At 47.6% G+C, this 14,476-nt stretch overlaps 2 protein-coding genes across 3 annotated transcripts; one reads left to right on the top strand and one right to left on the bottom strand.

Annotated features, from left to right (window-relative positions):
• Positions 1-2,540: 2,540 nt before the first annotated feature.
• Positions 2,541-6,835, top strand: LOC125542733 (disease resistance protein RGA5). Its single transcript, XM_048705904.2, has 3 exons — positions 2,541-3,551; positions 4,335-6,272; positions 6,422-6,835. The coding sequence occupies exons 1-2, from the start codon at positions 2,842-2,844 to the stop codon at positions 6,268-6,270; spliced, it is 2,646 nt and encodes an 881-aa protein (XP_048561861.2). The 5' UTR covers positions 2,541-2,841; the 3' UTR covers positions 6,271-6,272; positions 6,422-6,835.
• An 861-nt stretch (positions 6,836-7,696) lies between these two features.
• On the bottom strand, positions 7,697-12,877 carry CHR8 (chromatin remodeling 8). 2 transcript variants are annotated; one of them, XM_048705906.2, is made up of 7 exons: positions 12,594-12,876; positions 12,274-12,412; positions 11,590-12,177; positions 11,101-11,497; positions 9,484-10,958; positions 8,778-9,206; positions 7,697-8,692 (listed from the first exon to the last, which is right to left on the bottom strand). In XM_048705906.2, the coding sequence occupies exons 2-7, from the start codon at positions 12,364-12,366 to the stop codon at positions 8,012-8,014; spliced, it is 3,663 nt and encodes a 1,220-aa protein (XP_048561863.2). In that variant the 5' UTR covers positions 12,367-12,412; positions 12,594-12,876; the 3' UTR covers positions 7,697-8,011. The 2 variants fall into 2 exon arrangements, with proteins under 2 accessions (XP_048561863.2, XP_048561862.2); XM_048705905.2 differs by having other exon boundaries at positions 11,590-12,412; positions 12,594-12,877.
• Between the last annotated feature and the right edge of the window lie 1,599 nt (positions 12,878-14,476).

The raw sequence follows: 14,476 nt of genomic DNA on the forward strand, positions 1-14,476 counted from the left end.
AAACCGTCAAAGTGGGGAATGCATCCGACTTTCTGCGCAAAGGAAAAGTCCACACATAATGAGAATAATCATGAAGGATAACCAGATAATATAAATAGCTCGAATTACTAGGAACCGGAGAGGTCCACACATCGCTATGAATCAACTGAAAGGGAAAAGAAGTTATGGTGGTGGAGTTATTAAACGGGAGGCGAACATGTTTGCCGACACGACAGGCATGACAGGTGTGATCCTCTATCTTATGACAACTGAAACTGAAACTCCTGAGAATATGACGAAGTGTGATGGGGTTAGGATGACCCAAACGAGCGTGTCAGAGATCGATGCCGGCGGAGAGAGCAACCGATGCGGTGGTGGCAGTGGACGGCGAATGCACCGGATAGAGGTCGTCGAGGCTGTCACATCGGTGAAGTACCATCCTGGTTCGAGCGTCCTTGACACAAAACCCAAGCTCGTCAAATTCAACAGCAATAGGATTTTCACGAGTTAAACGACGAACTAAAATAAGGTTCTTAATAAGATGAGGTGGCACAAGTATGTTAGACAAAGTAATAGGCATGGAATTAGAAGGAAAAGAAGTGTGCCCGACATGTGTGATAGGGAGTGTGGAACCGTCGCCGACAATGATGCGGCGGTTGGTGGTGACGGGAGTGAAGGAGGCAAGATTACCAGGATGAGCAAACATGTGAGCCGTAGCCCCAGTGTCCATGTACCAATCAACACCTCTGGTGTAGTTGTTCGGTGTAGGAGCAGCATGCAGTGCGGGAAAGAGCACCGGGTCCCAGGGCGCCGGCAGCAGGGCCGGCGAGGGGCACGGAGACACCATGGGGAGGCTGTAGCCACCGCTCGGCAGCGGCAATGGGTACTCTCCAGACGGTATAGGAAGCAGCCTTGGCTGCGACTGCGGTGCCGGGTAGGCCGGATGGCCCGCCGGAAAAACCTGCTGGCCTGCTAACGACCCCCACCAGTACGCGGGAGCCCCGTATACGGGCGCGTCGCCCCGCGCAACAGCAAGGGGTCAACGGGCAGAGTCGGCACCGGCGGCGGGGTGACGACGGACTGGCCGGAGAGCACCGGCGGTGGGGCGGCGACATACACCAGCGGGGGCAGCGGAGCCGAGCCGGGCGGCAAGTCGGGACGGCCAGCCGGGGCGATGCCGGACGTGCCGTAGGTAGCGGCCGCTCCGTACGGCGACGGGGCCGCGCCAAAGGGCGCCGGCGGCGGGACGGCAGAGGCGGCGACAGACGGGCCGGTGGACGCCATCGGAGCTGGCGGTGCGGGCGATGCAAGCTATACAGAGAAAGCAGATCAGAAGCCGGCCAAGTGCAGGGCGCTCGAGGCTACGCGGCGGCGCAACTGGCGATACGTGCGGGGCTAGCAAGTAGCAACAGGCACGTAGCAGCGGGCGAAAGCGTACTAGCGGGCGATACGCGGCGGCGCGGCAGGCGATACGCGCGGGGCGACGCGTAGCGGCGGGTGGACGCGGGCATCGAGCGCGTAGCGTAGGTGCGGCGCGGACGCTAAGACTTGGCGATGCGAGTAGCGCGGCGTTGGCGAGGGGAGTTGGCAGCTAGCGGGCGCGATGCGGGCAGGCGCGCTGGCGAGGGGAGTTGGCGGCTAGCGGGGCTCGGGCGCGCGGGAGTTGGCGAGCAAGCTGGCGGCTAGCGGCGATGCGATCGGGCGGCGGCAGCTGAAGGAGCGCGCACGCAAGAGGGTAGCGGCGGCCGGCGCGGGTGATGCGCGAGCGGCGTCGGCGAATGGGCGGCGGCGGCAGCAGAAAACTAGGGTTTAGAATCTAAAAACTGATACCATGTAGAATATGTGAATTACACGATACATTGCTCTTGTGCATAGGCACATATATATGATGTATAAAGATAGGCCGCGAACCTTAATTATACAAGAAACTAGGAGACAGGCCCAATACACAATATGCACATATACTCAATAATCAGATAGTGGGCTTCCTGCAGTGTGCTGAACTCACTACCTTTTCACTTTTTAATCCTTGACAATTTACTGTTTCATCATGGAAGTTGGTCGAGTCACTGGTCTTTCGAGAAAAAAGAAAAATTGAATCCGTGTTACTTCACGCACTAGACTACTGAAGACGAAAAAAAATACCAAGACAAATATCGATAGTGTAAAAATTGTTCGTTCCTCAATAGCCCAACAGTTCACTGTGAGCTTTTAAGCATTTCTTGCCGGAGAGAGCAATTTTTACATTGTTTCAGCCTAGCTAGGCTGTCTTGTGAACAGTATTTTAGGTTTTCTTGCATCTCGTTCATGTCTGGTCATGACACCGCTTTTATCACTCCCAAGGTGACATCTGAACCCACACGCCGTCCAGTCAGTCTTTTGAGTGGTACTAATCATTGGTATTTTGGGTCATTCCACATCAGCTTGTAAGCCGTCCGGCCGGCAGGACGTAGTGGTTTATCGTCGACATGGGCCCAACGGTGCAAAGCAGTCAAGATAATGTTATATACTGCATATTTATACTACACTCCCTAACTTTAATTAGGTGAGTGCATGTGCTGACTGTCGACCTTTTGTTGAAGTGTGAGTCTGCTAGATCTGGCCACCTACTACACACGGCTGTTCTATCAGATCTGAGTACATAGATAGATGGATGCACACCCAGCCTCCATTAGCTCGCACTGATCATACTCCCAACAACTAAGCATTTCCACATCCACTCCTCCAAGCTCCAGCCATGCAGGTGGTGACGGGGGCCAGGGCGCCCTCATCCCCAAGCTATTCCAGCTCCTCAGCGAGGAGTACAACCTGCAGAAGGGTGTGAAGCAAGACGTCGAGTTCCTCACGAAGGAGCTTCCGACCATGCACGAAGCACTCCGCAAGGTGGCGGATGTGCCGCGGCACCAGCTTGACAGGCAGGTGAAGATCTGGGCCGACCAGGTCAGGGAGCTGTCATACGTCATGGAGGATGTGGTTGACAGCTTCCTGGCAAGCGGCGAAGGCTCCGAGCCCGCCGCCAACTCGAATAAGCTCAAGGAGCTACTGAAGAAGATGGGGAACTTGCTCCCCAAGGGCAAGACTCGTCGTAAGATTGCGAAGAAGATTAAAGGCATCAAGGTCCAAGTCAGGGAGGTGGCTGATAGGCGTGACAGGTACAGGGTTGATGATGCGGTTGCTAATCTAGCTGCAGCCCCAACTACCGTTGACCCTCGCCTGGTGGCTCTGTTCAAAAAGGAGACAGAGCTTGTTGGCATCGATGCCGCAAGGGACGAGATAACCAAGAAGCTCATGGATGGGGATGGGGATGTGCCTGAGCAACAATTGAAGATTCTCTCCATTTATGGAATTGGAGGACTTGGCAAAACAACTGTTGCCAAAGTTGTGCATCAGGGGCTTCAAGAAAAATTCATGCTCAAGGCTTTTGTTTCGGTGGGTCAGAAGCCCGATGTGAAGAAAGTTCTCAGGGACATTTTCCTTGAGCTTGACAAGGAAGGCTACAGGAAATCCAATGCACAAACGTTGGATGAGAAGCAGCTCATAGTAGAACTCCAAGAATTACTTGAGAATAAGAGGTACGCACCAACCACCTATGACTGGAGTTTATTTTATCTCAGATAATAACTTCAAGTTTGTATGCATTGACATTCAGGAAATATAGCTCAATGCCATCACTAATAACTGTATTGAGCACCCAAAATATGATCAAATTATGGAAATAAGTGATCACGTGTTGACATGGATGTCACCCAAATTAAATACAAAAGAATTGCCATTCATCCTTTTGTTATTAGTGCATATGTATCATCAATTCCGCATACATAGCTTTGTCTTGAGTATATTGAAGACACGAATTAGGGGCAACTGGATTGTTGTCTTTGAGTTGTGTCTTGTGTACAATTTGGATAGTAGGTATTGATTCCAATGTATTTTTAGATTACAAAATACCTTCTGTCTTAATCTTTTCATGCCTGTATCATATGGGTCTGGAACAACGACATCCATTTTTTCCAATGCTCCATGAAAAGTATGTAGACTAAACATGAGTTTAAACTTAGATTTTGAAACTAAATTTGATATCACAAGAGATATTATTTATTTTGAAATGAAATTAACCAGAACTAGAGTTCCAACCAGTAAGATAACATCGGTAAACTAACACACATGTCAATATATATTTATCTTGCAGTAGTAGCCATATTCCTTTGATTTATTGGCTTATATGTTAATTGCTGTATTAAGAATAGTACTGCAATTTTTGGATGGTCTTCCACATAGCTGCCATATTTTTTTAATACATGTATTCTGCACAAGTCCTAATTACTAATTTCATGCCTATGGTGATCTGATGTGGATAGGTACTTTATTGTTATTGATGATATATGGGACGCAGAAGCATGGGAAATAATCAGTTGTGCTTTCAAGGATAGTAACTGTGGAAGTAAAATAATCACAACTACCCGTAGTTCCGAAGTAGCCAGAAAGTCCGGTGAGGCTTACCAGCTAAAGCCACTTTCTCCCGGCAACTCTGAAAAATTATTGTATATGAGATTATATGGTGGTAGAAGCAAATGCCCTTTTGATCATCCGGTTGAGATATCTGAAAAGATTATACAGAGATGCGGTGGTGTACCATTAGCTATCCTTACAATAGCTAGTTTATTAGATGGTAAAGAGAAAGAGGATTGGTCTAAGGTCTATGACTCAATTGGTTTTGGGCACGGAAAAAACCAAGTTGTAGACAATACAAGAAAGATACTGCTATTTAGCTATTATGATCTACCCTATTACCTGAGACCTTGTTTGTTGTATCTAAGCATATATCCAGAAGACTACACAATCATAAAACAAACTTTGATCTGGAAGTGGTCAGCAGAAGGTTTTATCAAGGAGGAACCGGGGATAGGGCAATATGAGCTTGGAGAGAGATACTTCAGTGAGCTGGTGAATAGAAGTATGATACAACCCATCTGGGGCGGTTATGGCTCATGTTTCGTGACTGGTTGTCGTGTCCATGATCTTGTGCTTGATATGATATCTCTATTGTCAAATGAAGAGAATTTTGTTAGGGTATGGGATGTTAATGATCAAAGGATATCTTGCCAAAGTAATGCTCGTAGGTTAGCCATCCAAAAGAGAGTCTTGGAGCAGGATGACTCTCTGGCTAACATGTGCACCCCACAATTGAGGTCATTCAGTGCCATCGGATGTGATATTCATGTGATGCCATCACTTACAAGTTTTGGAGCTTTACGTGTCCTAGATATGGAAGATTGTAGTTTTAATGGAGATGGCAGTTATCATCTGGACCATCTTGGGAGTTTACTCCATTTGAGGTACCTGGGATTGTGGAGAATAGATAAGCTACCAGAAGAAATAGGGAATCTGAAGTTTTTGCAGACACTGAACTTGATGTACACTGGGATAAAAGAATTGCCACAAAGTTTTGGTCTGCTAAGGCAACTCAAGCGCTTGCATTTTGTAGTCCATGAAGGAATAGTTGGGATGCATTTGCTGGGGAACCTAACATCATTGGAAGATCTACAGTTGAGATTTGACACTTTGTCTCCTGAGTTTGTAGTAGAGCTGCGCAAGCTGACGATGCTGAGGAATCTTAGCATTAGGTCTTACAAAGGCTTGGATGATAGCCAGGTGAAAGCTCTGGTGAAGTCTCTTGGCAAACTGAAAGAGATCCAAATTCTGTACATTTACTTTGGGCATTATGTGAGTATTGGACCCCAAGGGTGGGAAGGTTATGTACCACCTCGACAGCTCCGTGAATTATCGATAAGAACGGAGAAGGACATGTTGCCGGCGTGGATAAACCCGTCACTTGTTCCGAACCTCACCAGATTATGGTTCAATCTGAAGGAAGTGAAGGCACGGGATATGGAGATCCTTGGGAGTTTTCCAGAGCTCGTTACTCTACAGTTGACTGATCTGCTTCTGGGGTTGATCAGCGAGTCGCAGGACTTTCTCCCAGACGTCATGGGGGGGTTATTCCCCAAGTTGAGGTCCTTGAGTACACCTGCACCGCTGAGGTTTCTGCAGGGAGCGATGCTGAGCCTTGAATCCCTTAAATACTGTTATCTCGAAGTGGATCAGTTGAAGCGTGACAGCAGCTTTGTGTTTGAGTTTGGTAGCTGGGAAAACCTCCGTTCACTCCAGAAAGTGGAGGTTTATTTCCGTTCAGGTGCAGCTCAAGAGAAGAAGGATGAAGCTGTGGTTGCGCTGGAGCTCGCAGCCAACCAACATCCCAACCGTCCTAACCTTACAGTCATGTGGAATTACTGAGTGTAAGTACATGCATACTTCTACGGTTCTACCAGAGTTTAAGCAGTTTTCAGCTTTACATACATCCTGTCTCTCTCACCAAACAAAACTGGGAGAGATGTATGTGCCCAATACATCCTTTACACTTATTATATATGAACTCTATTTGCAGGCAGCAGAAGCTAATTAACTAATTGTCGTCAAGACAATTAATGTAGTGCTCCTATCTATACTACACTTCATTTCCAAGCAAGCTCCTCCTCAATCGATCTTCGCTTCAACTATTATCTGTCTGCACCAGCAGCTGATGAATGGCGGGCACCAAGAGCTTCGACCACTACTTAATCGATGCACCTGAATTTTTTTCTTTTTTTTCTTCCAAGCTCTGGGATTGTAATAAGCTACCAGCTTTGATTCTTTACGCGGCAATGCTATCAGGTTTTCGTCCCATGGTTCAGTAAAAACGTATGCGAGCAGTGGGTTTCCTGATAGTGCGCAAAACACATTACCCCTTTCCCTTTTGCTGCTTGACAGTTTATTGTTTTTGCAATGGATCATTCCCAGGAGTACACTTCGATATTTCTTCCGAGCTGATTTCGTCATGCTTATCTATATATCCATTCTATCCTGTTGATGCAACTAGAGTACAGTTATTAAAGAGCGGACTAGTACCTTGGAAATATTGAAGTTATCACAGTGGTAAGAGCGTCAGAAATGTTTGCTTTAAAATGTCCACGTTTTACGCAACATCTTTGCTAATGTGTGCACGTTTCAGGTGTGTTTAGTCGTTTCCCAGCATTCTACCGCAGTTTGTATCCTCATATTTCTAGAATTGTTTTCTTCCTCACACAGCCATAGAAATATTTTGCTTTTTTTCGAGAAGGGGGTCATCTTGGCCTCTGCATCATTGTGATCACACAACCATATAATTGTTTTGCTTGTGGAATGAATGTTTCACTTCTGGATTGAATGTTTCACTCCTACGCACTTACGAAGATGACTGAACAAGTAGCTCTGCCTCTGCTGCTACATGCACAACTAGAAACTGAAAATTCAGTTTGTTCTCAAGATGCACCACCGCCACCAACCAGAATTCAGAGATACAACAGAGTTATTACTTTCATAACAAGAACCAGAACTAGTGTAGATTCAACTCAAATTGTACATCATCTTCCAGAAATCTAACAATATTAATCCTAAAAGCAATACTACGAGGGAAATATATATACAGATGAGGGGGAAAAGAGAGCGCGGAAATAAATATTCACAACAATCATTTGCTTGAATAAAGTCCCCGCATAATCGATGCCTGGCGATTGCATCTGGAGTAATATATGATACATAAAAGTATATTTAAAACCACCATAAATGCAAGAAAAGTGACCACACCGCGCTCATATAGAAACAGAACGACGCATACAAATATTATAAAAAAAGTAGAAGCACGGAGACAGAAAGCAGTATTTGTAAATACTTGTGAATTCAGATTGCAGTTGATTCCCAGGAAACATGTACACCAGAAAAGGATAAAAGGCTAAGGGCTTCTGCAAACCACTAATTAACTGGGGAGAAAAAGAACCGACACCTAACTAACATTCCTGTACCATCTCTTCCATGCAAAAAAGTATCTCTCAGCCATATCCAAAGATTTAAGAGAGAAAATTTCCATCTCTGTGTCAACATCCTATATATCTAAATGATTTTTTTATCCGAGAATCTACTCTCAATCAAAATTTTGCGCCCAAGAACTACAGCTGCAAATTTACCCGTACTCAGGTTTCAGCACCCATGTTGTGCCGCCTGCGCCCCTTTGCAAGGTTGCTATCTCCTTCAGAAGGTTCTTGAACACCAGCATATCCTTTGGTTGTATGCGGTTCTTGAAATGTTCCGTCAAGCTCGTCGAGCTGGCGGAGCCACCATTGTGTTGTATGAAGGTGCACAACTGGCGGATCAGGACCTCAGGCTGCACGATCATGTTCCTACTAGAATTAGAGTTTGATGTGCGCCCGTTCTCTGTCAAGCCTGGTCTTTGATTGGAAGCGGAGCCCAGGCTGAGCTGATGTTCCAGTGCATCTGAAGCTGCCCCCTCACGCGTTCCACGCATCTTAGCCAGAAGCTCGGCAGAGGACAGCGCTTTTCCATGTAGAGCGCCCACCTGAAGACTTTGAACTCTGCTGCTGCTGTTTGAACCTTCTGATGGCTGCACAGAACTGACCAGCTGGGTGTTGAGTGTTGACCCAAATTTCCTGCGGACAGAGGTCGGTGCCCCGGCAGCACCAGCTCTTCCTGTCCATGTGGGAACAGCAAAATCATCACGGCTTCTGAGCATCCGTGATTGGCGTAAAGCCTCAGCTGCCCTTTGTGCCACCTGTGAAGCTTCTGCTTCTAGGCGCAGCTTCTGATCGTCGTTAGCACTCATTATGGCATCATGATTTATAGCACTCTGTGCAAGTAGAAAATTGAGGGTTATTTCAAAATATTGAACAGAAAGAAAAAAAAAGGCTGGGATCAGCACACATATTACTTACATGAACGCCCTGGCCATCAAAAAGACTCTTCAAAATGTTGGATTCTTCATCCGCTTGGTCAGATCTAAGGTCTGATTTCCCATTTCCATCAACAGATGGTTCAGCCTCTGCGCTGGTCGGTAAAGCTGAAGATCCCTCACCTCGCTCCTCACCATCTGGAGCACCGATGTTCACATCTTCAGACAATTGGCCAAAAATGTTGGATGTTTCAGTTGAACCATTCTTGTCATCATCTTGCAATGTGAATAAATCTTTCATGTCTCTGGCTTTAAAGAACCTCCTTTGCTGAGGGTTTTTCAGTACTTTGTTTGTGAGAAAATGCTTGTATATCTGTCGATGGTAGACTTTCTCCTCTATCGTCCCACGAGTGATCAACCTGTAAACTGTCACATCTCTTTTTTGGCCAATTCGCCATGCTCGTTCCCTGGCCTAGTCCACCGAAAGTTTAATCAGGTTAGTGTGATCACTTGCCCTAGGACATAAAACAACAGGACGCCTTAACAGAGGACACCTTAAAACTATTTTATCTACCATGTCATCACTCATCGGCATCCAGTTTTGATGTCAACCATCTCTTCCAAGTACAGAAGGTCAAATAATGAAACCTTAATGTAATTTTATTTAAATGCCAATGCATCTACAAAGGTGAGAAGATGGTAGGTGCAGAATTATAGACAGGGTAGACAAAACTCCGCATGGACTATACCTGCATGTCTGTCGAAGGGTTCCAGTCAGGATCAAATATTATAACCCTGTTTGCACCAGTCAAATTCGTACCCAATCCACCAACTTTTGTTGTCAGAATGAAAATGAAAATTTCATCTGTATTATTGAACTCATCAATGAGAGCCATTCTTTGCTTTGGGGGTGTAAGTCCATCCATTCTTCGATATTGGTAGTCGCGGGCAGTCAAGAAGTTCTCCAAAATGTCAAGCATCTGTTGGGTCTGAGCAAAAAGAAGAACGCGATGACCTTGATCTTTCCAGACTTTAAGAACTTGCTCAACAACTTTCATCTTTCCACTTCTTTCAATATTCCCATAGTCAGGATTCTGAGCGGCTTGTTCTCTCTCGAGAAGATCAGGATGATTACATATCTTCCTTAGGACATCTATCCCGTAAAGGGAGTTTCTGTTACCATCAAATATTTGTTCCACCTCTGAACTAGCAAGAAATGCACGATAGGTAGAACGTTGCTCTTGAGTTAAACTACAGAAAAGAACCTGCTCTGTTTTCTTGGGAAGCTGTGCATTGACATCAGCTTTCATTCTCCTAAGAAGATATGGCATGATCAAGTCACGCAGGACAACAGCACATCTGTACGCTGTGGACACTTGCAATGGTGTTGCATTAGCATACCCACCGACAGTAATTGGAACTGAGAACTCGGTCTCGAACACTGGCAGGACTCCTAATTTCCCAGGGAACACAAAATCAAAGAGAGACCACAGTTCCGAAAGTTTATTCTGAATAGGCGCCCCTGTCATAATTATCCTGTGCACAGTCTGCAATTGCTTGCACACGAGAGTTACTTCGGCATTAGGATTCCTTATGCGGTGACCCTCATCCAATACAGCATATCCCCATTCTACATCAAGCAACTTCTCCCGTATGATTCTTAGCTGCTCGTATGTCGTCAGAAGCAAACCTGACCCTGAATTTACAACACGTGAAATCAAGTCATCCCACTTTTGTGCAGGCTTCGTGCGTGTAACCTCTTCCTGATCGCTATCCCAAGAAACATCACTCTCAGAATCACTGTATCTCTTGCCCTTTTTACTTGAACTGTTTGCAGAATCATGTAAGATCTCAACTTTGAATTTTGGATACCACTTACTGGCCTCCCTTCGCCACTGTTGCAAAAGGGTCACAGGACAGATAACAATACTAGGCTTGTACATACCACTGTCATGCAAAGCACCAAGAAATGATAAGACCTGCACGGTCTTTCCTAAGCCCATTTCATCACCAATTATTCCACCAGCCCTTTGACAATGCAACTCCCATAACCACTGCACTCCCACTTTTTGGTAGTCAAACAGCTGTGTGTAAACTGAGCCAGGAATTCTTAAACCACCTTCAAGGATGACTGGAGGTAATCCATCAGAACCTTCTATTACTTCATCTTCATTCTCAGACACAGAAGCTGATGCGGCTGCATCTCCAACATCCTCATCTGTAACTGCAGAAACCAGACATGATAAGTTCACTGAGGTATCTTGGTACAAAGTGGTAGCAAATAAGGAAACCTGACTGCATTTTCCATGTGCATAGAATAACACTAAAGCAAAAAAGCTCGGAAGGCTGAGGAGGCCTTTGCATACCATCCAATAATGACTCCTTCTTTGAATTGGCTTTCATCCATTTCTTGCCAGGCAATGGTCTCTTGGTCTTACTCTTTAGCCTTTTGTTTTTCCGCTCCTCTGAACTGGGAAGGCCAGGGCGTTTTAGAGGTACTCCAAGCCTTTGAAACGGAGCAGTCGGTGCTTCCAGCTTAGGCAAGAACTCCGCATCAAGCAATTTGGTGGTTGGGCGGTTTTGTGCCATGTTCTGCATTGCCTGAGCAACTTTAGCAATGGTCGAAGCTTCCATGGTTTCCTCGGCTTGTTCTGCGGAGTCATTTTGCCTGCTAGAAGTTCCAGGGCGTTCAACGCGCTTCTCAAAGCCCTTCAACTTGTGAAACGGTGTCAGCAGACCCTTCCTTATCAGCTCTTCCCTTTCCTGCAAAACAGAATGTAATATCAGGAGGCAGAGTAACATGATAACAGTACAGGAAACAAGAGCCCTGAGTACTAGTTAGGCTGATAACTCACAGTCTCCATGAACCCCGCAGAAGCTCCATCGAGCACTGCGTCAAAGTCGTCGTCATCATCATAGGTGACGGTTTTCAACCGACGTGTCGGCGACTTCTTCTTAGGCCCACCAGGCGGCTTCAGCGACTTCTTCCGCCTCGGCTCGTCATCGACCAGCATTGCCAGCATCTTGTCTTTTTGGTTGCCCGACCCGGACGGGACAGGTCCCGACTGCAATATCTCTCTCTGAATCTGCACCTTGGCCCTCTTGAGGCTCCTGAGCCGCTCGGCGGCAAGCGCTTGCTGGAGGGCTCCTCCACGAGGGGCGCCTTCATCAGCATTCTCCTCCTCCTTCACCTTCTCCTTCTTCTTCTTCTTGTCCTCGGCATCAGCGCTACCCGAGCCGCCGCCGCCGCTTTTCTTTCCAGCGGCTTGTTTAGCCCCTCCCAGCGTGGAAGCCACAGCATCGATCTCAAGCTGCACGGAGCGCAGTTTCTGGTGTAGTTTGGCCTGCACATCATCTTGCGGCGTTGTGAGTTTAGCCTCCTGGTCACCGACGGCGGTCAGCCCCGACGCCTCGGCGTCTCCCTTCTTCGGGTCAGTCTTCGCCTGCAGAAGGAAATGAAACGCGGCATGACCCTGTGAGAAATTGTTACTGGTTTTGTTGTGCACGGGAAGAAAACGAATGAATGGATGGATGGTTGCCTGCGACAGGATCTTCCTCTCGATGTCGTCGATGTTGGCGGAGGTGACGCCGAGGCTGTGCAGCAGGCGCTGGTCGTCGTCCTCCTCCTCCATTGTGGATCAGCACGAAAGAAGCCGCCTTGGTCGTCGATGAATTCACCTAGGCACGGGCACGGAAGAGGGTTAACCAACCAACTTGGTGGGTGGGTTCAGTTGAATTCGAACCCCAAAAGAAAGAAAGAAAAAGGCTTCTTCTTCAGGCGGATCTAGGCGGCGCGCCGGCAAGGCGAGCCCGGAAATCGCGGAGGCCGGCGGGCGGGTGGGTGAACCCAAGCTCGTACCTCAAAACCCAGCCGGGGGCGCGACGAGGAAGGACTCAGGGGGCCGGCGAGCGCGGCGAGAGGCGGGGGCGCCGAGGCGTCGGCGGCGGCAGGTCAAGGGCACGCGTTGGGCACGGATTGGTGGGGCGGGGGAGAGGAGGGGACGGGGACGGGGCGGCGGGATCGATGGATTGGATGAGTCCGGCCGAATTTGGGGGCGGAGTCGGAGTCGGAGTGGGAGGGGAGGAAGAAGAAGACCCCCTCTCCCTCTCCCCGAGTCGGTTCATCAGCTCAGCTTTGGCGCAGGAATAAAACCTTTTGTTGTATGTACCCCAACAAAATCATGAGAAAATGAAGCGCGTGCGTGCGTGTGTACGGTCATCAGGGTGTATACGTATGACACCTTAGGGCATGTACAATAATAGCATTACCTTGGTGATGCCTCAGTACAGCCACGTCGGTCCGGAAAAATGAGACCACCGTGCAATTTCACACCTATCCAATGCAACAGCAGCCTCATGACGTGAGCCTACTCTCTCACCGAGATGCTATCTGCACCGGCCTTTCTCCTTCCTCTCTCTTTCTTCCACTTTTACCTCTCTTTCTCTTCATTTTTTCATCTCTCTCATACTTTCTCTCTTGAGGAAGCTGCCTCTTCTGCAGGAACCCGTTGTGCTCTGCAAGCTATCACTTTGCACCACGCTGGCATCCGAGCCTAGCTGTCTCGTGAGGCATCACCTCTGAGGCTACCCGTTAACCTTGCCCTTATATTCGCTCCTCTAATGTCAAATCTGCGTACTTGGTCTATTTATTGTTGGTCAAATATAATAAATTCTCTGCTTCCCAACATGTTGCGGGCCAAAGGAAAAAAAACACCATTAGCGAATCGTAGGTCGAGATCCATGTATCATAGTGCACAAACCATGTGAAACATTATCAAAAGGTTCGCTAAAGCTTGTGTTTGCTTGAGCCGTGGATTCTGGAAAAGCTATCCTGAGCCGTGAGCCGTGAGAAAATTGATGTGAACTTTCGGCCGTGAAAAAGCTGAAAGCTGCTTGGTTGAGACAACGGTAAAACTGTAGATTTGGTTGCGAGTATCTATAATATCCTTGGGGACTGAGTGAATATATTCATATGTTGATTGCATGGAGCAATGATATGTATATCGGTAGGCAATTTAACAGCCATTTCACAAAGAAAATTATGACAATGTAGATGATTCGTGGCTAATATATGGGGAATTCAACTTTTTTTATGTTGCATATGTATAAATAGATAGTGATCCTGTAATATATTTTTTTCCAAGCCACTTGCACTAGTAGAAAACAGGGCTTTGGTCCAGGCCGGCTCAGCCCATTAGTCCCGGTTCAGTCCAGAACCGGGACCAATGTGGGCATTGGTCCCGGTTCGTGAGCCCAGTGGGCCGGCCGGGCCACGTGGGCCATTGGTCCCGGTTCATCTGGATCTTTTGGTCCCGGTTGGTGGGATGAACCGGGACCAATGGGCCTCGCTCCTGGCCCACCATCATTGGTCCCGGTTGGTGGCTTGAACTGGGTCCAAAGGCTCCCCGTTAGTCCCGGCTCATGCCACCAACCGGGACCAATGAGGTGCCTATATATACCACTCGCTCGCGAGCAGAGCACCCCAGTGCTCTATTTTTCTCTGGCCAAGGGGGAGAGGGCTTGGTGGTGCTCTAGCTCGCCTCCTATGCACACAAGGTGTTCGATGGAATGTCCGAGCCACACTACTTAAGCTTTCTCCTCTCCAAGCTCGACCTCCAAGCTCCATTTTCCATAATATTTGTCTAGGTTTAGCGGTCCGTCACGCCCCGTCCCCGTCTTCACCGCCGTCGATCACCCGCGCCGAGCTCATCGCCGGCACCACCGTGGTGAGCCTCTTATTTT

The sequence above is a fragment of the Triticum urartu genome, chromosome 3A (genome assembly GCF_056163025.1).
Source record: "Triticum urartu cultivar PI428250 chromosome 3A, HENAU_Tu73, whole genome shotgun sequence".
Classification (NCBI taxonomy): domain Eukaryota; kingdom Viridiplantae; phylum Streptophyta; class Magnoliopsida; order Poales; family Poaceae; genus Triticum; species Triticum urartu.